At 56.2% G+C, this 22,962-nt stretch overlaps 2 protein-coding genes across 3 annotated transcripts; both read left to right on the top strand.

The window, feature by feature from the left end:
* Positions 1 to 299: 299 nt before the first annotated feature.
* Positions 300 to 6,739, top strand: RABGGTA (Rab geranylgeranyltransferase subunit alpha). Of its 2 annotated transcripts, none has more exons than XM_031678882.2 (17): positions 300 to 1,001; positions 1,317 to 1,371; positions 1,547 to 1,657; positions 2,007 to 2,131; positions 2,318 to 2,505; positions 2,764 to 2,967; positions 3,275 to 3,358; positions 3,447 to 3,529; positions 3,619 to 3,720; positions 3,824 to 3,929; positions 4,025 to 4,076; positions 4,245 to 4,333; positions 4,475 to 4,563; positions 4,647 to 4,763; positions 5,376 to 5,489; positions 5,758 to 5,845; positions 6,510 to 6,739. In XM_031678882.2, exons 2-17 carry the CDS (start codon positions 1,369 to 1,371, stop codon positions 6,656 to 6,658), a joined length of 1,704 nt encoding a protein of 567 aa, XP_031534742.1. In that variant the 5' UTR covers positions 300 to 1,001; positions 1,317 to 1,368; the 3' UTR covers positions 6,659 to 6,739. The 2 variants fall into 2 exon arrangements, with proteins under 2 accessions (XP_031534742.1, XP_015105846.1); XM_015250360.3 differs by lacking the exon at positions 300 to 1,001 and adding an exon at positions 1,012 to 1,168.
* Positions 6,740 to 9,126: 2,387 nt separating this feature from the next.
* On the top strand, positions 9,127 to 22,320 carry TGM1 (transglutaminase 1). The gene is made up of 15 exons (XM_006217288.4): positions 9,127 to 9,257; positions 9,962 to 10,291; positions 10,440 to 10,628; positions 11,609 to 11,857; positions 12,254 to 12,372; positions 12,479 to 12,586; positions 12,983 to 13,157; positions 13,532 to 13,670; positions 13,801 to 13,904; positions 15,973 to 16,061; positions 16,555 to 16,708; positions 16,808 to 17,089; positions 17,220 to 17,380; positions 17,746 to 17,882; positions 21,934 to 22,320. The coding sequence occupies exons 1-15, from the start codon at positions 9,233 to 9,235 to the stop codon at positions 22,157 to 22,159; spliced, it is 2,487 nt and encodes an 828-aa protein (XP_006217350.2). The 5' UTR covers positions 9,127 to 9,232; the 3' UTR covers positions 22,160 to 22,320.
* Positions 22,321 to 22,962: the final 642 nt, after the last annotated feature.

The raw sequence follows: 22,962 nt of genomic DNA, 5'->3' as shown, positions 1-22,962 counted from the left end.
TAGGAATGGAGAGGGTATTTAAGAGCTATTAAGGAAAAGTGGGGAGGCCACCCATTCAAATAGGAAGCATAAAAGACTAAAGCTTAGACTGGAAGGAGGCAAGACAATGATACCTTTTGACTTTTAGAGTCTGAGGTGTCTCTGCGGCACCCAGGTGATACCTATTAGGCTTGTGAACGTGTGTGTGTATACATTTTTTTCCATTATTAAAGTCTGCAAGACATCTGGGCTGGAGATACAAGTTTGAGTGTCATCAGCTTAGAGGCAGCAATTAAAACCATGAGTGTGGATGAAGTCACCGAGAGAAAGTGTGGGCCGGAAGGTCGGTGAGCCCAGGACAGAGCTCTGGGAGCTCCTACTTCAAGCAGTTGAACGCCTGGATATGTGAACATTCTCCAGGAGCAATGTGTGCAGTGGGAAAAAGTGAGGAAAGGACCCTGGTGATCACCAACATTTAGGGGAGGAGAAGGTGAACAGACAAGAAGAGAGGGGCAAAGGTGCGGGAGGAGAAGCCAGGACAGGGTATCAAGTCAAGGGAAGTCAGCTGCATCAAATGCTGCAGAGGTCAATGAAGATAAGGACAGGAAATTCCATCCGTTACATTTGGCAACTGAGAGGTGGCCACTGCGGCCACAGTGAGGTCACTGGAGCGGTGAGGGCGTGGGTTTCTGGCTGTTGGAGAAAACTTTTCAGCTGAATCGCAGTTTGAGTAGCTGACAGGAATTTCGGTCCGCGTTGCTTTCCTGGAGCACCATAGTCGCGCGTGCGTACTCTTACGCACCGCACCGGAGGGCTAACAGGGACTTGGCGTTTCCGGACGGCGCGCGCAGAGACCCCGCGCACGCGCCTCCGGAGCCCACCGGCTCCGCCGTGGGCCTTTCCCTAGGCCTGCAGAGGGCGCTGAGTCTCGGAGAGCCAGGGCGTGACGCCGCTCTAGTCAGCGCCCGGGCTCGGTGGTGGGCGCTGCAGCTTCGCGTCCCGCACGCCGCCTCCCAGTACAGGTGGGTCCGCCCGCGGGGGGCGGCAGTGCTTGGGAGCCGCGGGGCGGGAGGGCAGCGGCAGCCTCTGGGCGCGGGATGGTCCCCATCACCTAAGTGCCCCGGCTCGGGTCTGGCCCCGGCGGATCGGGCTGTGGGCGGGCCCGCACGGGTGCAAGTTCCCAGTCCGGGTGGGTGCCTTCTGGACGTGCAGTGCCTATCCCAGGACCCCTTAACACCCCAGGGGTCTCCGCCCTAGCTCGCTTGCGGCTTCCTGGGAACAGCTGGGGGCGGTGCTACCAGAGGCGGGGCTCCCATGATTGACACTTCTTTCCCCAGGTTTCACGGGCGCCACTGGACCCCTCCCCTGCCCTGAACCTGAGCCAGCACCATGGTGAGAACCCTGAACCTAGCCCCTCACCTCCGCATGCCCATGCTCATGCCCTTGCTCTTTCCCCGCGTGGCTTTGCCTTCACTGCCCGATGTCAACCTGGGGCTCCTCAGTCGGGGTTCGGTGTGTCTGCCCCTACAAAGCAGCCTGCACTCTTCCAACCCGACCATCCCTGTAGCACGGACGCCTGAAGGTGAAGACATCGGAAGAGCAAGCGGAAGCCAAGAGGCTAGAGCGGGAACAGAAGCTGAAGCTATACCAGTCAGCCACCCAGACTGTCTTCCGGAAGGTGGGGCCCTCAGAGGTAGCCCCTTCCTGCAGTGGGCCCCTTAGTGTAGCACTGAGGCCAAGAGCTGGGCACTATAGTCAGACTGCCTGGATATGTATCTGGGTTCTATAATTTACTAGCTGCATGTCCTTGGGCAAATTACTGAATCTCTTTGGGCCTCAGTTTGCCCATCTGTAAAATGGGACTGATAATTGCACTTACTATATAGGGCTATTGTGAGAATACATGTAAACCTATAAAGTTTATATAGTTTGTATAGTATCTATTTTATAATATGGCATTCACAGATTTACTTATCCCTATAGTGGGAGAATGATATGATCTTTGACCCTGCTATCTGCCTTCTCAGCGCCAGGCTGGAGAGCTGGATGAGTCAGTGCTGGAACTGACAAGCCAGATTCTGGGAGCCAACCCTGACTTTGCTACCCTCTGGAACTGTCGACGAGAGGTGCTCCAGCAGCTGGAGGCCCAGAAGTATGTAGGGGTTCAGGGGCCCAGGGAAGATGGCCCTGGCCCTGCCCTACCTCGGTCCAGGGGTAGAGGAAGAATGAGGCAACCAGGGGCATAGGCAGAAGCTAGTGGAGGGCTGGGTGCAGAAAGTCAGGGTGAGCTGAGATTGGATGTTGGAGGGCCCTGACCCCCATTCCCCTCTGGGTGAAGGTCTCCCGAGGAGTTGGCTGCACTGGTGAAGGCAGAACTGGGCTTCCTGGAGAGCTGTCTGAGGGTGAACCCCAAGTCTTATGGCACTTGGCACCACCGCTGCTGGCTGCTGGGCCGCCTGCCAGAACCCAACTGGACCCGGGAGCTGGAGCTGTGTGCCCGCTTCCTCGAAGTTGATGAACGGAACTGTACGTGCCTGCAGATTCTGTCCCTACCGACGCTCACCTGCCCCACACCCTGGTACAGGGTGTCAGTAGGGCCCAGAGTGGGGAGGGATGGCTAGGACCAGCCCACTGAGCTAATGGCACAAGGGATGGTGGAGCCAAATGCATCCTCCATGGAGTGCACAGAGGTGTTTCTTGGAATCTCCAAGGGAACTCCAGGGGTACTAGCTAGGGAGCTCTTCTTGCCCTGCTTCTGAAATGTGGTGTTCCCCACCCTCCTAGTCCACTGCTGGGACTACCGGCGGTTTGTAGCTGCACAGGCAGCTGTGCTCCCTGCAGAGGAGCTCGCCTTCACTGACAGCCTCATCACCCGAAACTTCTCCAACTACTCCTCCTGGCATTACCGCTCCTGCCTCTTGCCCCAGCTGCACCCCCAGCCAGACTCTGGACCCCAGGGGCGCCTCCCTGAGGATGTGCTGCTCAAAGGTAAACAGGGCCAGGGGGTGCTGGGGAGGGCTCTGCAGCCCTGATGCCTAGCCCTGTTCCTGAATCTGCTACTTGGGTTTATCAAGTACATACTTGGCTCTGAGGGTGCATAAGATCCAGCCCCTGGCTGCGGAGAGCTCAAGTGTCCAATGGGGAAGATAAGACTAACACATGCAGCCCCTGTGCAAGGCCAGTACATAAGTGAAACTGAAGGCTGGAGGTGCTCAGAGGACAGGGTGGGATGTTGGGGAAGCCAGGAGCCCACCAGGGTCCTAACCACAGCCACATGCCTCCTTGTCCCCTGCAGAGCTGGAGCTGGTGCAGAATGCCTTCTTCACTGACCCTAATGATCAGAGTGCCTGGTTCTACCATCGCTGGCTCCTGGGACGAGGTGAGCACAGGGGGAAGAGGCTGGGTGATTAGGATTTGGAAGGAATGGAAGACTATTTAAGGAGACCTGAGGCTGTGTCTCCCTCCAGCTGATCCCCAGGATGCCCTGCGCTGCCTGCACGTGAGCCGGGACGAGGCCTGTCTGACTGTCTCCTTCTCTCGGCCCCTCCTAGTGAGTCCTGCAGCTTTTGCTGGAGAGCATCATGGACTGTGGGCCCAGTGCTGTTGGAGTGACGGGTCTCCCTTTGTCCCTTTTGTCAGGTGGGCTCCAGGACTGACACCTTGCTGCTCATGGTTGATGAGTCACCCCTGGCTGTAGAATGGAGGACCCCAGATGGCAGGAACCGGCCTAGCCATGTCTGGGTATCCCAGGATTGGTGGGGCAAAGTGGGGGCTGGGGCAGGGCTGAGGTGGGGAGTCAGAAAAGTGGTGCAGGCCAGGTATTTCCTTGACCGTATGCTTCCAGCTCTGTGACCTGCCCGCTGCCTCCCTCAATGACCAGTTGCCCCAACACACATTTCGTGTCATTTGGACAGCAGGCAATGCCCAGAAGGAGTGTGTGCTCTTGAAAGGTGACACAGCCTGCGTCCTCCACCCCTTGCAGCAGCCCCCCATCCCTCTGTTCTTCTCATGGGCGTCCCCTCCTACCATCTACTCTTTCTCTCAGGCCGCCAAGAATGCTGGTGCCGGGACTCGGCCACAGATGAACAGCTCTTCAGGTGACGATGACATGGAAGCCTACAGACAGGGGGAGGGACTCTGCACTCTGGGCATCAGGCATCTGGGGTGGGAGGCTGGGGGCTTGAGCAGGTGGTCTCAGACTGGATACTGGGGATGACCAGTACCCTAGGACTGTGGGCATCATCCCCTCCCCCCGCCCCCCCCAGGTGTGAACTGTCGGTGGAGAAGTCCACAGTGCTACAGTCCGAGCTTGAATCCTGTAAGGAGCTGCAGGAGCTGGAGCCTGAGAATAAATGTGAGGCCCGTCCCCTAGCTCCTGCTTTTCTCAGGAGGCCCCTTCCTAGGAGGTCCCCTTGGGGAGATCAGAAAGGGTCTCCAGAGGATGGGAGCAGAAAAAGATCCAAGAGAGTCCATCCTTTTCTCACTCTCTTCTCAGGGTGCCTGCTCACCATCATCTTGCTGATGCGGGCGCTGGACCCCCTGCTGTATGAGAAGGAGACACTGCAGTACTTCCAGACCCTCAAGGCAAGTAGGATCTGGGGGAGCCAGCAAGGGGGAGGCCTGGAGGGCAGCTGACACACATTCCCTGTCTGCCCAATCCCTGCCAGGCTGTGGACCCAATGCGGGCAGCGTACTTGGATGACCTGCGCAGCAAGTTCCTGCTGGAGAACAGTGTGCTCAAGATGGAGTATGCGGAGGTGCGCGTGCTGCACCTGGGTCACAAGGTAGGGACTGCGCATGCGCCTTCCCTCACCCCACTGGCTTACCCTCCCTCTTTCTTTTGATCTGGGTGGCCTTTCTATCTGCTCCCTGGGCTTCAGCCGAGGGTCACATCATGTCCTCAGCTTTGCCTTCAGTCTCAGGTGCCCCGCTGAACATTTCTTCCTCCACTCCTTCCCTTGCTTCTCTCCCTGGAGCTGGCCACATCATCTAAAGCCTGAATAGTTTTCCAGAGATTTTTGAATCAATCTCCCCCAATCAGTCTTCCCCACACATTAGTTTTATCATGTCCCTGCTGCCCACCTTTATTCCTACCAAACCGATCCCTCAGATTCACCAGGCCCACTCCTGCCCATGTCTGTGTTTATCCCAGCGCCCTCCTTTATCCCCTGTACCTGCCCCACTCCCTCCACTCCCCGGCCCACCCCAGCCCCAGCACTCACATCCGTCGGAGCATGTACTGCCATGGGTTGTCAGGTAAGCTTCCCACCTGCTCCGTCCTCTCCTCAGCTGGGGTCCCCTAGGGCCTGTGTGGGGCACGCCGGGCAAGTGCCGGATAAGCAGTGCCTGAGGACTTTCTCCCAGGGCTCACTGGGTATCTCCTCCTGCCTCCTCAGGATCTGACGATGCTCTGCCATCTGGAACAGCTGCTCTTGGTCACTCACCTCGACCTGTCGCACAATCGTCTCCGAGCCCTGCCCCCTGCCCTGGCAGCCCTGCGCTGCCTTGAGGTAACGCACTCACTTCTCTGTCAGTGCCCTGGGGGGTCCTTTCCCCTTCCTCCACCTCAGCAGTCTACTCACCCTACAAAGAGATGTCTGGGTCCTTTCAGCCCCAACAGATGACCCCTGCCTTCCTGTCCTCTGTCATCCCACCTGACCCCAGGAGCCCTTCCATGCACTGTAAGCTGATCATGCTGGGTTCCCCAGTTGCTTGTACCAATCCCAGGCTGACAGCTGCATGCCCTGTCCTGTCTTCCCTACCCTTCCTGATCCCCAGGTGCTGCAGGCCAATGATAATGCTATCGAGTCCCTGGATGGTGTCACTAACCTGCCCCGGCTGCAGGAGCTCTTTTTGTGCAATAACCGTATCCTTCCTTTTGGGGGCCTTTCAGACAGCAGGTAGAGCGAGGTGCCACACCAGGAAGGGACAGGCAGCCAGCAGGGTGGGTGTGCTCCTTGGCGGGGGGAGGGGGCTCTGGCTGGCTAAACTGATGAGAGAGGAGAGCCTGGGGCTATATGGGGCTAGCGTTGACTTGGGCTAGGAGAGTTTTGCAGGATGGAAGTAAATGACTTCCTCAACCAGAGTTCACAAACCGGCAGCCTGCAGATGTTCTTGAGTACCACATCGTATTTTTTTAAATCAGGAAGTTTCATATTTTAAAAAAATTTAGAATTCTGATTCTTATTAAAAACTGAAAGTTAAAGCACCCTTTGGTCTAATTTCCATTTGGCAACCCTTGGCCGTTGAGTCATGGGTGCCTCTGCAGCCAGGGCTAGCTTCCCCCTTGACCAGAGTCTCCATTACTCCTTCTGGTACTGCATCCAGCAGGCCTCCTGTGCTTCCTGCCTGGGGTCCCCGCGGCAAGTGTTTGCAGACTAGAGCCTTACACCTTCCGGAGAAGCAGACAAGGTGCCCATCAACCAGGCTGCCGGGCACCAGTCCCCGTTCTTGAGGGAAAACAGTGATGGCTATACAGGAGCAGACAGGTCTGGGGGATCCCGCTGAGCTTTCCTTGACTCCTGCCCAAGGCCTCCCGCAGCCTGCCGTGCTCCAGCCTCTTGCCTCCTGCCCCAAGCTGGTCCTCCTCAACCTGCAGGGCAACCCCCTGTGCCAAGCAGCGGGCGTCTCGGAGCAGCTGGGCGAGCTGCTGCCTTCAGTTAGCAGCATCCTCACCTAAGACACCCTGCCCCCACCCTTGCCCTTTAACTTATTGGAACTGAATAAACAACGAAGTGGCCCCCAAAGGCTGCTAAGCTGCTCCCGCCACCACTGTTACTACTGCCACCTGGAAAAGAAAGGGAGAGAGTTAGGGTGTGTTGGACCCCCTCTACTTTTATTTTATGCTTAATCCTGCTATTCCCTATCATGGAGAACCAAAGCCTCAGTGTCTGGGGCAGAATCCGGACAAGGACTGGATTTGGGACTACCTTCCGGTTTGGGCCTGGCTGAGTCTAGGTTTCAGGCTGGGATCAGGTTGGGTTCAGGTTCTGGTTGGAGCTGGACTACAGAGCAGCTGTAAACATGTCCAACTGGAAGGGCTCATGAAGGTCTCTCCCGTGACCCCTACCCCTTCCAGATGCCCTCTCTGCCCTGGCTCTCCTTCCCCACAGCTGAGAAGGCTGTTCCCAGGAGGAATGGGCCAGGGCGCCCCGACTCCGCCTTCTTATAACAACACTATTAGTCCCCCGTGAATCGCCTCCTCTGGTCAAAGAGCCCTTGAAAATACTTAATCCCACTTGATCCTCACAAGCTTTCCGGGCTGAGATGACTAGGCCCATTGTACTGATGAGGAAACGGCTGTGGAGACGCGCCCAAGGTTGCTGGGCCTGAGTGCTGGGGCCAAAGCTGTCTCTGCACCTTAGTCTGGGATTCCAGACTCACGTTCTTGCTTCTGGGTTGGGCAGAGCCTGGCCTCAGCTTCCGTGGGACTGAAATGTTGTCTTTTCCCATGGTGCCCCCTCCAACACACACACACACACACACACATACACACACACACGTTGTCTTTTCCCATGGTGCCCCCTCCAACACACACACACACACACACACACACACACACACACACCCCTTGTCCTTCTTGGAAAGCCCTGAGGCACTTAAGCCTCCTGGAGGGAGGAAAAGGGAGTGGCTCAGGGGTGAGAGCACTGAGTCAAACCTGGCTGGGTTGGGGTAAATTTGAAAGACTGATGGAAACGAGAGGGAGAGAGTGTGACAAGGCATTTTCCTGGTGTCTTGAGAATCTGCCTGGGCCCACGTGTGCTCACACACATACAGACTCTCAGGGCCCTGCCCCTTCCTGTATCCATAGTGATACACAAACAGTCCCTAGATGAAGCCCTTTGGCTGACCTGTCTCTTACCTGCCTGGGATTTTGATTTCCGCTAGTGCATCCTCTGAGTGTGTTGGAGGTAGGGGAAGGGTCTGGGGCTTAGACCTGGACTGGAAAAGGTCAGCAAGGGTGTGGAGGGCTTCCTACCAGGTCCTGGAGCCTCTGTCCCCACTCCCCAAGGCACCTTCCTGCCGGATGCATCACCAAACTCAGCCTCTCTTCCAGTCAGCTTCCTTGTGTCTTCTTGCCAACCCTGTTTTCACTGTCTTCTCTTCAGTGGCTGATGGGCAGAGCTGGGACAACAGTGGGATGGAGAGAAGAGTCACCAAGAACAGGGTCCCAGCCTTCCTGAAGATGCCTGACCTCCTCTGCCTTGGGGTTCTCTTGATGGCTTCCCCAGTGTTTCTCCCAGTGTCAGGGTGGAGTCGGGGCTGGTGCCCTGAGCCAGTTGGTCAGGATTCCCAGGAAGAATTGCAGGTTGGAGAACTCTGCAGTCCAGCTGACTCTTGGAGAAGCGGGTACTCTACAGCCTGGGGAGGTGGTCTTAGTTCCCACCTGAGCATTAGAGCATAGGTGGGAGGTAGGAAACGAGATTGTTCCTACTCTGATCCCTGCCCACACACACCCGGGCCAGTCCCAAACTTGGAGGGATACAGGAAGCAGGGGGCCAGCTCACTCATGCAGGGAACTGTGGAGTAGCTAGAGGAATGAGGGACAGCTGGGTGGTGGGGTAGGAGGATCTGGAAGAGCCGGCAGGCCAGGGGCTGGCTGGTGGAGCCAGTCTGAGGGCCTGGCTGCTGATGTCACCAGTCTGTAGCTTGGGATCCCAGGACCTCCCTGGGCAGGACAAGTCCCAGAACCAGGCCCATGGGCAGTTTCATAGGGCTGAACCTGGCCTGGGCTGCGCCAGAGCCTGGCAACCGGGGCCAATGAGACAGAAGCAAGCAGCCTGAACTTGGGAACAGAGGGTCTGCTGGATAGGGGTGTGGGCGGATGGGGCAGCCTGCCCCATTGCCCTTGGAACTTCTCTACCCAGGCCAGTCTGGGAGGGATCAGCATGGTTTGGGGTTCCTCAGGCCTTCCAGCTTCAGCTGTGACAGACCCCCGACCCTGACCCCGCCCTCTCCGGAGCCCAGGCCCCACCCCGCCTCCAATCGGTTCCTCATTCCTCGAAAGGGGAAAGAGGGGTGCAGCCCAACCTCATTTCCCGCCCCTACCTCTAGACACTGCCCCCAGAGGTTAGGCCTCCTCCCTTAGAGGGAGATGGAGCAACCTCGCTTCCCCCTTCTTAACAGCAGCTTGGCCCCGCCCTACCCCTCATAAACCAGTTACTGGCCCGCCCCACACCTTCCATTCTTGCGGCGGCGTCTGTCCCGTTCCTATCAGTCCCGACCTGTTCCACCCCGGCTGCGGGACTCAGAGATGCCGTCGCCAACACCTCTATCAGGTGAGGTGCTGAGCCCGGGCGGTGCGGTCTGGGGGCCTCTCGCGCGCCGAGGCCCAGCCCCAGCAAGGTGGGGTGTGGGCTAGCTCTAGTCTGTCAGCCCGAGAGGCTGCCCCCAACGCTGAGACTCCACGGCCTGAAGCCCGGCTCCTGGCACCTCCGCACCCCGCCCCTCCTCTCAGCTCCTCTTGGGTCTTTGACCTGACGTGGGGAATGCCAGGACTCCAAGTCACCAATGTTACTCACCTGTCTTCTGCAAGGAGCCTTGGATGGGAGATCGCTGCTAAGAAATGGGTCCTTGATGTGGCTGGCTCTGGACCTCTAGACGGAGGAGCCAGCAGGTGGAGGGAGCAGGCCCGGGATGGTCTGTGCTACTAGATCTTGAGGCTGTGACAAGCGTCCATTCGTTTCCTGGGATGGGTCCTTGAACAGGTTTCTTGATTGGGCATCTGGTTTGGTGGAAGTGATGGTAAGCGGGGAAGACTCTTCTCTATAATGTGGAAGTTTCTCAGGTGAGTCTGAGAGGAGTCTTTGGGAAAGGTGTCTGGATAGATCTGAGGGACTCCCAGGGTCAAGATCATATCGTCGCGGTCATCAGGCTGGGACTGAATCAGCTCTCTGGATGGAGAGTTTCTGAGTTAGCTGACTGGTGCATCCTAGGTAAAGGAGGTCTGAACAGGTGATGAGACCCTCCCTGCGCTTTCCAGGCACAATGGACAGTCCTCGTTCGGATGTGGGCCGCTGGGGCGGAAACCCCTGGCAGCCCCCCACCACACCTTCTCCAGAGCCAGAGCCAGAGCCAGAGCCAGACAGACGTTCACGCCGAGGGGGCCGTTCCTTCTGGGCTCGCTGCTGTGCCTGCTGCTCGTGCCGGAATGCAGCAGATGATGACTGGGGGCCTGAGCACCGTGGGTCTGGCTCCAGGGGTCGAGGATCCAGCTCTGGGGGCCGAAGACCTGACTCCCGGGGCACAGACTCCCGCCAGCCTGGCTCCCGGGGCAGTGCTGTGAATGCAGCTGGAGATGGCACCATCCGAGGTGAGGCCTGCCTGTCCACATGATCTGAGAGCCAGAAGGCCTTAATGGGGCCTGAGACTCATTCTGGCATCTCTGGGGCCTGGGAGGCTAATGATGGGGGCCTGGACTCCTCATGAGGTTTCACTGATCTAGAACTCTGGCCTGGCAGAGGGTATGCTGGTGGTGACTGGTGTGGATCTCCTGAGTTCACGTTCGGACCAGAACCGCCGAGAGCACCACACAGATGAATTCGAGTACGATGAGCTGATTATCCGCCGTGGGCAGGTTTTCCACATGGTCCTCCTCCTGTCTCGACCCTATGAGTCCTCTGATCGTGTCACCCTGGAGCTGCTCATCGGTCAGTGGGACCTGCAGTGGGAGGGGTGAAGGCCCTCAGCAGGGTGGGGTGGGGGGCACTGCTAACAAGGCCCCCAGCCCAGGTATTAGGGTCAAAGGGCCATCTTTAGGCTCCGCCCTTACCCTACTCTGTGCTCTGCCAGACAAGGCAGGTGTGAGCATGTAAGTGTGTCCCCAGGGGTGCCTCAGGGAGGGTCTTGATGTCCCCATTTTCCGAAACTTGCCCTCTTCAAGCCTCCAGGGGCATCTGTCTCAAAATACTTTTTCTTTAGGTGTTTGCTACAGCATCTCCTTGGGTGTTGCTGCCTCTGCGTGTCTTTCTCCTTTCTGGGTCTTCCCTCCTTCCCCAGGGAGTGGCTCTACTCTCTGTCCAACTCTGTCTCCCTCTCTCTGTCCCCATGGCTCAGGGCAGGTGCCTCCCTCACCGCATTGCTCGGTGGCCATTGGCTACCTAGGCTGGTGATTATGCTGCTGCCGGGGGCGGGCGACTCCTCTTACCCTTTTATTAGGGCCTAGCCTTGCCCACCCAGCCTCTAATTTCCCAGGTACCCCCACCACCTCCAGCAGGGATGCCCAGGGCTCTAGAAGCTACTGCCCCAGGGAACAGGCAGGGTGGGCCTTCAGGATGTGAACTGCCCTTTCCAGGGGCAACTGGACTGAGCCAGGGTGGCTCTGCTCCTCCAGCCCAGGTGCTGGGACAGGCAGGCAGAGGGTGACGGTGACCTGGTCTCTTCTACCCACCTCTGAGTTCAGTGTCAGGGGAACAGGTTTGGGATGTTCGGCTGGAACTCTGCCCTGACATGTGGGCAAGCATCGGGTGGGGACAGCTGCTCTCAGAGATTTGCCCAGGCGATGGCCCAACTCAGGGACACTACACGCACTGGCTCGTACACATCCTGGGTGGGGCTGGGAGAAGTCCAAGTCTCCATCCCCTGTCCTCGGAGAGGCCTCACCAGCTAATCACTGCTTTCCCCACTCCAGGAAACAACCCCGAAGTGGGCAAGGGCACCCATGTGATCATCCCAGTGGGCAAGGGGGGCAGTGGAGGTTGGAAGGCCCAGGTGACCAAGTCCAGTGGGAATAATCTGAACCTACGGGTCCACACCTCCCCCAACGCCATCATCGGCAAGTTTCAATTCACGGTCCGCACACACTCAGAGGCTGGCGAGTTCCAGTTGCCCTTTGACCCCCGAAATGAAATCTACATCCTCTTCAATCCCTGGTGCCCAGGTGAGCCGACTGGAGTCAGGAGCAGGGCATGGACAGGAGGGGAGGGGAGGGCAGGTCAGGTTTTCCTTTCCTTGGATCCAGCTATGTGCCTGGGTACTTGGCCTGAGGAGAAGCCAGCCTCCCATTTTCCAGGTGAGGGGACCTAGATCCAATGTAGAAAGGTGACCAGCTCAAGGTCACACAGCCTTACCTTTCCTGGTGAAGAGCCTTGGTTATAGCCACCATCCTCCCACATCTCTGTTACGCTCGCTGCATCCTTCCTGGGAGCAGTGCTGTCAGGCCAGAGGCGTCCCTGCTCTTCCTAAGTGATCATGAGTCCTTTAGAATTGACCCAGGGGCAGGTGAGACCCAGGGAGGGGGCTGGAGAGACCAGGCATATATGTTTTGGGGGCACAGAGGACATCGTGTATGTGGACCATGAGGACTGGCGGCAGGAGTACGTGCTTAATGAGTCTGGGAGAATTTACTATGGGACCGAAGCACAGATTGGCGAGCGGACGTGGAACTACGGACAGGTACAGCTGGCCAAGCCTTGTGCACCCAGGGGCACTAGAGGCAGGTGGGGTGGGGCTGGGGAGTGGGTGCTGGTCTAGGGGTCACCTCTGCCCTTTCTCCCTCCAGTTTGACCATGGGGTGCTGGATGCCTGCCTGTACATCCTGGACCGACGGGGCATGCCATATGGAGGCCGTGGGGACCCAGTCAGTGTCTCCCGGGTCATCTCTGCCATGGTGAGCACCCTTGTATCTCTGAGCCCTATTGTGTGTCTGTCCCCTGCCCTTTCTGATTCTTCCAGGACCCCAGCCCTGTCCCGGCCCTTGCCAAGGGTATTGTGGGAAGGGGTCTCACTCCTCTTCCCTCCCATGCCTGCCCCTCACCATGTCCTTTCTGGCTCCTGTCCCAGCTCTTGTGGAATGTAGGGCCAAACCCAAAATTTGGCACACCCATCATTCACATTCCGATGTCAGACCAGGGTGGGGGGGCAGAAGGCTCTGGGAGGAATGGGCGGGGCTCAGGCTGTCACTGGATCCTGAAGTATTTAGGAGTGAGGGGTGGTTCCAGGGACCCACATGGGGGGTTCTGAGCCTCACCCCCGACTCTGCCTCATCCCATCCTGTCCTGGGCAGGTGAACTCCTTGGATGACAATGGGGTCCTGATTGGGAACTGGTCTGGCGATTACTCCCGTGGCACCAATCCATCGGCGTGGGTGGGCAGTGTGGAGATCCTACTCAGCTACCTACGTACCGGCTACTCTGTCCCCTATGGCCAGTGCTGGGTCTTCGCCGGTGTGACTACCACAGGTAGTGGGAGGACGGGACAGGAATGACCTGGGCCCTCTGAGAAGGAGGGAGGGAAGGCAGGCTCCACCTTCAGGAGCCCAGCCTAATGGTGGCTACAGTGCAGGGGCAGGCGGGGGTGGATGGTAGGCAGGCCTTCATTATCAGTAATTAGTGTTAACGACCAAGAGAGGCCTAAAGGAGAGGAGGGAGAAGGGACAGACAGGGACAAGGCCAGGCAGGTGACCCTGGCTTCCTCCTGACCCTTGTGACCCTTGACCCAGCTTGGCAACCCCAGTTGCCCTTGTCTCCCTATTATTCCTGACCTGATGCCTCACCTGCCCCCCCACCCCTGCCCTGGTCCCAGGCCCTGAACCCCAACCCTGGTTCCCCCACAGTGCTACGCTGCCTGGGCCTGGCCACCCGCACTGTCACCAACTTCAACTCCGCACATGACACAGACACATCCCTCACCATGGACATCTACTTTGACGAGAACATGAAGCCACTCGAGCACCTGAACCATGATTCCGTTTGGTGAGGCTGGGGCTGGGGCTGAGCTGCCCGTTCCTGCTGAGGACCGATGACCTGAGACGTGGATGCCGGGGGGAGGCTGGGGAGGCCCTGGGTGGGCTGCTCAGGGAGCCCTCCGTCCATGCCCATCCAGGAACTTCCACGTGTGGAATGACTGTTGGATGAAGAGGCCAGATCTGCCTTCAGGCTTCGACGGGTGGCAGGTCGTGGACGCCACACCCCAGGAGACCAGCAGCGGTGAGACGGGGCCCTGCTTGGCTCCTGGACCCCAATCGGGGCCCCTCCCCCTCTCCCCAGCCTGCGTAACAAACCCCAGTGTCCTGGATGGGGCAATCACCATGTGGCCCTTCAATTACTTTCACTTTTCTGCAGAACTCTTTGCCTAAATTTTATTTATTTGTAATGGTTACAATACTTAGATGGTTGAAAAATCCAAAGATTCAAGAAAATTCAGTGAGAGGTTTCCCTCCTTCTAGAAATACACTATTCCTGCTTACTTTTTTATTTGCATGTCCTGGAGATAATTAATGAAGGATACATATATATATATATATTTTTAAGTCATTATTAGAAGACCTGCTTAAAAGGAAAAAAAATGAATTGACTAATTGTATAGAATTGCATAACATAAAATATAAAAGTTCCCCATTTTCTCTCAGGAGGTTTCTGTTTTGTGTTGTTTTAAGGAAATTTCTGCATCCTACCCCAGACCTGACACATCAGACATTCTGGGAAGAGATTCCAGGAATCTGTATTTTTGAAAGTTCCCCTGGTGATGCTGCAGATCAGCTGGGTTTGGGACTTTCTCTCATGCACAGAGCATTAAGTCAGCAGCAGAGCAAACCCAGCTCCTGACTCCTTCTCTTTTTGACACGTATTCTCACTTTCACCAAGTTCCTCTCATGTCTGTTCCATTGCTCACCATGAGTTACAGGTACAGCATAGAAAACAATCAGGGTTAAATGGATTTAAGGGAGAAAACGGCTTCTATAACCCAGCGCGGCCCGAAGAAACAATCACTGATGGCATAACTTGGAGTCTCCTTTCCGCGATACACGTTTCTGCAAAAATTAGACCCCTTGCACCATCTCTTCTCTAACGGGTCCCTCATCCCCTTCCCACCTTAACACTCAGGGCCCGGGCAGCCCGGCATGCCCCTCCGGCGCCCTCCCCCCACCTTTTCCCCTCTCCCTGGGTCAGATGGCCCTCCCCTAGCCCACATTCTTCCTCTGGTCTCTGGCCAGACCACTCCCTCTTAATCATCTCTGTGAACAGTACCCCCTGAGCTGTGCAACCCCACAATGCCTGCAGAGCTGGAGCAGCCTGGCACAGGGCACCAGGAGACCTGAGTTCCGGTCCCCGCTCTTGGAGGTGGTGGGCTGGGCAGTATGCAGGGTTTCTGAGCCAGCCAGACCCGGGCCAGAGTCTAGCCTGATCACTTCTTAGACAAGTCCCCTTAGACAAATTCTCTGCACCTTTGGGCTTTGGTGTCCTTATTTGTAATATGAGATGATATTCCATGTAGGATGGTTGGGAAGTTCCGATGAGAAGTCAGATTAGACTGGCAGCAGGGCTGGAACAAAGTAGCTGTGCAGCAAACGTTAGCGCTTTCTACCCTCTCTGTATCCGACTGCCTTGTGCGGTCTTTGCACCTGCTTTGCCTTGCCGAGCCTGTTGCCCATTTGTAAAAGGAGACTGTAGTGTGAGGTGTTTTCTCAAATTCTTTCTTGTTGGATGGCCCTCACTTTCTGTTCTGGGTCCTCTCCTGCCAAGCCTCCTCCCTGTCAGCCTGTCTCCTCCAGAAAACCCTCCTGAGCACGAGGAGGACAGACTCTGTTTCCCACCAGCCCCCTCTCCCACCTCCCCACAGAGAGGACACAGGGGGCTGCAGAGCTAAGGGGTTCTGGATCTTCCTAGAACAGTGACCATGAGGTCATTGCTCTCCCAGCCAGCCAGCAGAGCCACTGAGGACTCTGGGTTTGTCTTGATGTACGATGAGGGGGTGGTCTTGACCTCTGGGGGCCACAGACAGCCAGCATCCAGCTTCAGCCAGTGGAGGAAGTGTGCCAGTGATTTGGATTAACAAGGCAGGCTTGTCCCCATGGTTGTCCCTGTCCCGCCATCCCAGCCAGTGACTGAGGCCACATAGAACTGTGCTGTCCTTTGTTTGCCTTCCCTGAGTTGGACTGGGTAGGTGCTGACTCTGGGCAGTGGACACGGGGCCTGGATTGGGGGGCCCCGGATCTGAGGGTCCCCCCTCAGTCTCCTTGGCTCTCTCACCTCCATGATGCCCTCACTCCCCTAGGCATCTTCTGCTGCGGCCCCTGCTCTGTGCAGTCCATCAAGAACGGCCTGGTCTACATGAAGTATGACACGCCCTTCATTTTTGCCGAGGTGAGGGCTGCGCTCCAGGGGCCTTCGTGGGCAGCCTGGGGAGACCAGGGCACTGGTGTCAGTCCTGGGTTCTCGGGTCCCACCTTCATCACTGACTGACTAGCTGTGTGACCTTGAGCAAGTCACTTAGTTTCCCCATCTGTAAAAGGGAGTTAATAATGGCTGCCATACTTCCTGTACTCAGGATCAAAAGAAATAATGGGAATGAAACTGCTTTATAAGTCATAAAGTCAGAGAATGAGCATAAGGGATTACTGTTATTAATGTAGAATACATGGCACAGAGCCTCCCAGACCAGCTTTTTCCTGCTCTCTGGCCTGTCTGGCTCAAGCTTGGAAAGTCTCCCACTTTGACTCTGCCAGGCAGCTCCCAACCTTTGGATCTAGCCCTGCCTGCAGCTCCTAGGTTCAGGGGAGGGCAGCTGGGGGTCAGGCCCACACTCAGACCCTCTGGCTCACTCATTCCGGGCTCACCCCCAACACTCCCCCAACAGGTGAACAGTGACAAGGTTTACTGGCAGCGGCAGGATGACGGCAGCTTCAAGATTGTGTATGTGGAGGAGAAGGCCATTGGCACACTCATCATCACCAAGGCCATTGGCTCCAACATGCGGGAAGACATCACCCACATCTATAAGCACCCAGAAGGTACTGTCTCCCCAACCCGGCCAGCTCAGGACACACCAAGCATTCCTGCTGAGTGCTCACCCACCCAGCTGTAACCTCACCCTTGACCCTCAACCCCAGGCTCAGATGCAGAGCGGAAGGCAGTGGAGACAGCAGCCGCCCATGGCAGCAAACCCAATGTGTACGCCTCCCGGGACTCGGCCGAGGATGTGTCCGTGCAGGTGGAGGCACAGGACGCGGTGATGGGCCAGGACCTGACGGTCAGTGTGGTGCTGACCAACCGCGGCAGCAGCCGCCGCACTGTGAAGCTGCACCTCTACCTCTCTGTCACCTTCTACACCGGCGTCACTGGGTCCGTTTTCAAGGAGAGCAAGAAGGAAGTGGTGCTGGCGCCAGGGGCCTGTAAGTGCTCCTTTTTGAGCCCTAACCCCCACCCCACCGTGGCTGGGCACCTCGGGGCTGGGGACATGGAAACCCTGGGAGGCTGTGTCTGGGGATGCAGCCTCAGTGATGCCATGCCTTTCCTCCCCAGCGGAGCGGGTGGCCATGCCCGTGGCCTACAAGGAGTACCGGCCCCACCTCGTGGACCAGGGGGCCATGCTGCTCAACATCTCAGGCCACGTCAAGGAGAACGGGCAGGTGCTGGCCAAGCAGCACACCTTCCGTCTGCGCACCCCGGACCTCTCCCTCACGGTAGTGCAGCTGGCTGGGGCCGGGGAAAATCAGAGAGCCAGGGGAGCGGGGTCGGGCACTCTGCTGGGAGCGGGCTGGCCAGATGAGCAGTGGCAGGAGGAGGTCAGGGACTGGCTCTGGGCTCTTGGGCTTCAGTTTCCTCATCTGTAAAACTCAGATCTCCTATCCCTGATTCTGTGGTGGCTTCAGCTTGGGGGTGGGTTGGAATTTCCTCTCTGGCTTTGGGGGAACCCTCTCTCAGGGGCAGAAATGTGGGGTCCAGGAGGTCTTGGTCCTAAGGAGTTCTCCCTCTCTGGTGGAGTGTCCAGTCTTCTGAGTCTGGCCAGGGTCTCTGATGTGGGGGTGGGGACTTCTTTTTTTCTCAGTTATTGGGAGCAGCCGTGGTGGGCCAGGAGTGCGAGGTACAGATTGTCTTCAAGAACCCCCTGCCTGTCACCCTCACCAATGTTGTCTTCCGGCTCGAGGGCTCCGGGTTGCAGAGACCCAAGGTCCTCAATGTTGGGTGAGTCCATCCTCTCCTGCTCTTGCCACCACCCTTGCCCGCCTCCCGGGCTACATGAGTCCCAGATTTGCTTCCTCTCTCGGTCAGGACGGTAAGCAAAGCAGCCTGGCGCCAGCTGGCAACACCTCCTGACTCAGTTCAGTCCAGCTGGTGTTTAGGAAGACTTGCTGCAGGCAGCGCTGTGTGGTGTCCCCACCCTGCCTCACTGGCTCATTAGGTAGCTAAAACCTCACATAGGAATCACTAGCAACTCATCACTAATGTTGCCCAGCTCTCAGGAGTTGAGCAGGCACTTTCAGGAATATTAGCTCATTTGGAGATCATAAGAACCCTTTAAAGAACATTAGAGGTCATTATGTGATTAGCTTCAAGTCCCAGCTCTATCCACTCACCAGCCATGTGCCCTGGGGCAAGTGACTGATTTCTGTGTCTCAATTTTCTCACCTGTAAAGTGGGGATAACAAAAATGCCGGGCTCTGAGGGTCACTGTGAGAGTCAGAGGATAGTGTGCTTAGTATGATACTCAGCACAGCATCAGTTGTTGCCAACTCTGTTGGCAGCTGTTCCCCCTTTCCAGATGGGGCAGCTGGTAGCCACAGCTCACAGGGTCTCACAGCTCCTAAGGGGCCATGGTAAGCGCCAGGCAAAGGCTCTCAGGCTTGTTGCTGGGGCAGTGCCGTGAGGGCTGAGCAGCAGCTCTGGAGGGGAGGGCCCTCACCCAAACTGCCTGGGCCTGGTCCCAAGTCAGGCAAGGCTCTCTGCCCAGCAAGTGCCCAGCAAGTGCCCACAGACCTACACATGAGGGCACAGCACAGAGGGAGAGCAGAGGAGGCTAGAGGCTGACTTTGAGATCAGCTCTCTGGGGACAGGGGTCAGCATTTTCTTTGTTCGACGCAGAGTTCGACACAGAGCACCCGAGGGAAACCAAGGGCACGTGTAGAGGGCTGGGTGGGGGATGCAGAGGGTCCCTGCCCATCCCTCTGCCCACACACAGTACCCTCTGCCTGTTGGGGGCCACCCCTTTCACCAGTAGGCCAAAGCTGGAAAGGTTGCTATCCCGATCTTTGCCCCAGCCTGTTCCCCTGGAAGATGTAACATGTCCCAAAGGAACGCACTCCTCATGTCAGCCTACAAGGGTCTCTGGCAGCTTTGAGGGTAGAGGTTGAGACTCCCAGGCAGCTCGCCTGCTGGTGTCTCCCAGATGACAGAGGGAGGTGCCCGTGTCCTGTGGGATCTCCAGAGCTGGACTCCCCTAACTCAGCAGCCCCACCAGGTCTTTGATTCTTGCCACCGCCAGGGAGTAAGGAAAGGACCACCATGCCGAGTGCTGGAGACCCGGACCCTCTCTTCAGCTGTGGGGCTTGTGTGAGTCTCCCTCCACGTAAGGCCCCAGTCTTCCCACCGGTAAGAGGGCTGGATGATGGTTTCGCAAGGCATGTCCTCCTTGGACGTTCTGTGGCATCTCAGCTGCTGTGAGCCCAGGCGGGGGCCTCCAGGACAACTGAGAGTCCTGAGGAGAGGTCCCCGAGCTGCTGGTTTGGATACATTAGATTCCAAGATGGGCGTTTCCTTTGCTATCATTTGCACATCAAAGGCTGTGGTATGGAACTGCATTATAGCATAAGGTGTGCCACCCAGCCTGGTGACTGGCCACTTAATAAACATTCCAGAACGTACTCCTCCAGATGGCTGTTGTCACTACCAAAGCAATCAGCAGGGGAAGCTGGAAGCCTGCTCCAAACACTTCTCGGGAATTTCCCCTGGAGCCTAAGTCACATTCTCTAGAATGTCTTAGGGTGGCCTTAAGGGGGTGGATGTGACTTTGGAGAAACAGCCTCAGGTCGTTGAGAACTAACATTAATTAATAAGATAAGTGAATAAGATGGATGACAATGCCCTTTCCAGTCAGAAATGAAACTTGGCTGTAAAGGAGGGACGGTGACGAGTGTGTGTGCTGCCTGAGTACGTGACTGGGTGTACGTGATGTGTGTGTGGTTTTAAATGGCTCTGAAAGAAAATCTGAGAGGGGTTTTTAAAAATGTTCAACATGGTTGAGTATGTCTGTAATTGAAGTACAATACTAATGTGGACATCTGAGTTCTGGTGTCCTTGTCAGGGAGCTGGTTTTATTACCTGTACATTGTTGCAGGCAGCTTCCAGTCTTAGAAAATGACGTGCTCAGCTTAAACTCGCAAACTGGGGTGTGGCAAAGGTCTCACCGGACACGAAGACCAGGGTAGGGAGAGATCTTGACATCCTTAGCTGGAAACTGGAAAGAAACTTCTCTTGGAAATAATCTTACAAATAAAGGCTCGGCTCTGAAATAGTACAGCTCAGTTAGAGTACAGGTTAAATAGACTTTTGAAGCCTGGTCTGAACCTAAACAACCTTCAACTTTGTATCTATGGAAAAGTGGACACAGATTAAAGACACAAATTGGTAAGCAGGCAGAGTATAGCCTACCAGTTACGTTGTAGACTTAATTTCAAGTTGTATATTATGACAGGAAGTTTAGAAATTGAGTCTGTAACTTAATCAGTAAGCTACGTATATCTATCTCCCTGCCTCCCCTGCTTCCCTTCTTCACAGAGCTTGGAGGCACCGTCAAGACCATCTTCCACTTTACATCAGAAAGTGAGGATCAGAGATGACCAGTAACTTGTCCTAAACCACACAGCTAACCGAGGTGGAAGGGGTAGAGAGTGGTCCAGGGATGCCCCTTGGAAGCAGGCTCCAAGCTACGTGCTTTGCCCCAAGGAGAGCTCATCCTCAGTGTTGGGGTGTTAGCTCAGTCCCTTGAAGGACTGAGGTGTTTGCAAGAGACTGTGGCTTCTGAGGGTGTCCCCAGTGCAGGCTCCATTGGGCAGGGTGTCAGAGGTAAGGGTTTCAGGCAGAGGCTGAAAAGAACAGATGCTGACAGGTGTGAGCAGGTGCAAATGAATGCAATCATAGCCAGGGTATAAATGCACATGCAGACTGCTGGTGGAGCTCAGAGAAAGGTGAGATTAATTTTCCTGAGGGAAGGAGGAACTCCAGGGAGCCCTTGCTGAGGAGGCAGCCCAGGGGCAAAGCATGAAAATGGAAGTGAGTTCAGGGAAGGAAGGGAGTTCAGTGGGACTGGTGGATAGGGGAGTGGTGGCGGAATGAGGTCGCGCAGGCAGGCAGGCAGGCAGGGTGAGTCAGAATGAGCCTGTGTGGCAGGTTAGAGAGCTACAGTTTCATCTGTCTCATAAGCACCAAGGAGGCCAAGCCCTTGAAGGGTTCAGTTCACCTCTGAGTGGTTGAAAAATAGAATGGAAAAATGAGATGGGAGGCAAGGAGTCTGGTTAGAAGGCTGGTGAAATTGTGGTTCCCAGAGGGGTGATCTGGGACTAGCTTTTCAGAGATCCATGGGAAGGAAGAAAATAAAGACACTGTAGTGTGCGCACACGTGTGTGTGTGTCCACCAGCACGTGTATGCTTCTCCCCCTCCCACACACACACATGTATATCAATCTAAAGATGCCAATTGCCTGTTCTTGGGATGGACTTTACTTTTTTTTTTCCTTGAGATAACATCCTGAAAGATGATGATTGTAGCAGAGGATAATTAATTTTCTTCCACTCTCTTTCTTAGCAAACCTGAAAGTATTTGGCAATACCATGTCAAGCCCCAAAGTCTCATTTTGAAGTTTCCTTGTTCTTGGAAGTCCTACAGGGGATGCGATGACCTGGTTGGGGCAGGAGTGTTGGCAATGGAGAGGAGGGGGAGGCAGTGCCGCACGCAGTCTTTGTCCAGATGTTTGTGAGAGCAGGGAGGGAGGAATCATGGATGAAGAGATTTCCAGCTCCGGCAGCTGGGTGGGTGGCCGCTGATCTGGCCTTGTGGAGGCGGCTTGGGGGTTCAGGCTGTGTCCAGGTTGGTAGGTCGTGGGTGTGGAGATTACAGCTGAGCCCAGAGATGCCTGAAGGGCTCCACCTTCTGCTCCTTCCTTCCTGGCTGCCCCATCAGTCCTTCCTCCCGACTCCACCTCCTGTCACCCCAGGCCCATGACCCTATCTCTGCCCACAGGGACATTGGGGGCCACGAGACAGTGACGCTGCGCCAGACATTCGTGCCAGTGCGACCAGGCCCCCGCCAGCTCATCGCCAGCTTGGACAGCCCACAGCTCTCCCAAGTGCACGGGGTCATCCAGGTGGACGTGGCTCCGGCCGCTGGAGGTGGGGGCTTCTCAGATGCTGGAGGCGACAGTCACTCAGGAGAGACCATCCCTATGGCATCTCGAGGCGGGGCTTAGCCCTGGGCCAGGAGCAATGGGACTGGAGTCAGATGAGCAAGGACACTGCCTCAAGACAGGGGACCGCAGCAGAGCTGCTTCCCGGGGGCTCAGGAGGGAGGACCTCACCTGGGGAGGAGCTGACCTCTCTTGCACAGATGCAAATAAACTTTTTTAATGAAGCTGCTGTTCTGTCCATCTGCCATATGCCAGGCCAAGGGGTGTGGCCCCACGGCCTGTCTTGGGGATGCATGTGGCACTTCTGATGCCCCTGGTTGTGAGAAGTGTGGCTGGCAGGTCAGTGATGGTACCGCTCAGCAGCTCTTGAGATGAGGTGTCAGGATGGCCTCCAGGGCTCACCGGACCAGTCTTCCCTGACCCCAGGGCGCTTCTACTGACCAAAGCCCTTTTGAAGCCCCCGGGGGTTGAGTGAGACTGCCCCCTCCATGGCACCCCTTGTGGGAGAGAAGGACCCAAATTCCCCTGTGACACATGTTTGAGGTAGAAATAGGCTGGAGTTCTCTCTGAGCAGCAAAAGCCACTTTCTGGTATTTAACTTCAAATATCCTTGTCTGGGGATTTTTACAAAAGTCATACCTGTTCAGTATTGAGAATTAAGAAAATACATAAAATTGTAAAGATGAGAATAACAATAATGCTCAACGACCACCAGGTGCAGAAAGTAACTGTTAACGTTGTGTTTCACATGCTGCTTTTCTCCCCCATGTAACCCACAGTGAGCATTTTCCCACAGCACTGACCATTCCTTGAAAACATCATGTTTAGAGACTGAATGATAGACTTGGCTTCCCAGCCACCCTCCT

This window comes from Vicugna pacos, chromosome 6, assembly GCF_048564905.1.
Source record: "Vicugna pacos chromosome 6, VicPac4, whole genome shotgun sequence".
Taxonomy (NCBI): domain Eukaryota; kingdom Metazoa; phylum Chordata; class Mammalia; order Artiodactyla; family Camelidae; genus Vicugna; species Vicugna pacos.
Note: the sequence above shows the minus strand (reverse complement) of the source record. Positions and strands in the feature narration are given on the sequence as shown.

What these genes read in the sequence shown, in the direction of transcription:
- RABGGTA (XM_031678882.2), top strand. An exon ending in CAGCAGCTGGAGGCCCAGAA is followed by an intron (nt 2,132 to 2,317) that starts GTATGTAGGGGT and finishes CTCTGGGTGAAG; the next exon opens with GTCTCCCGAGGAGTTGGCTG. An exon ending in ACAGATGAACAGCTCTTCAG is followed by an intron (nt 4,077 to 4,244) that starts GTGACGATGACA and finishes CGCCCCCCCCAG; the next exon opens with GTGTGAACTGTCGGTGGAGA.
- TGM1 (XM_006217288.4), top strand. Translation starts at nt 9,233, where the DNA reads ATGCCGTCGCCAACACCTCTATCAG. An exon ending in CACCCTGGAGCTGCTCATCG is followed by an intron (nt 10,629 to 11,608) that starts GTCAGTGGGACC and finishes TCCCCACTCCAG; the next exon opens with GAAACAACCCCGAAGTGGGC. An exon ending in CGCCGGTGTGACTACCACAG is followed by an intron (nt 13,158 to 13,531) that starts GTAGTGGGAGGA and finishes GTTCCCCCACAG; the next exon opens with TGCTACGCTGCCTGGGCCTG.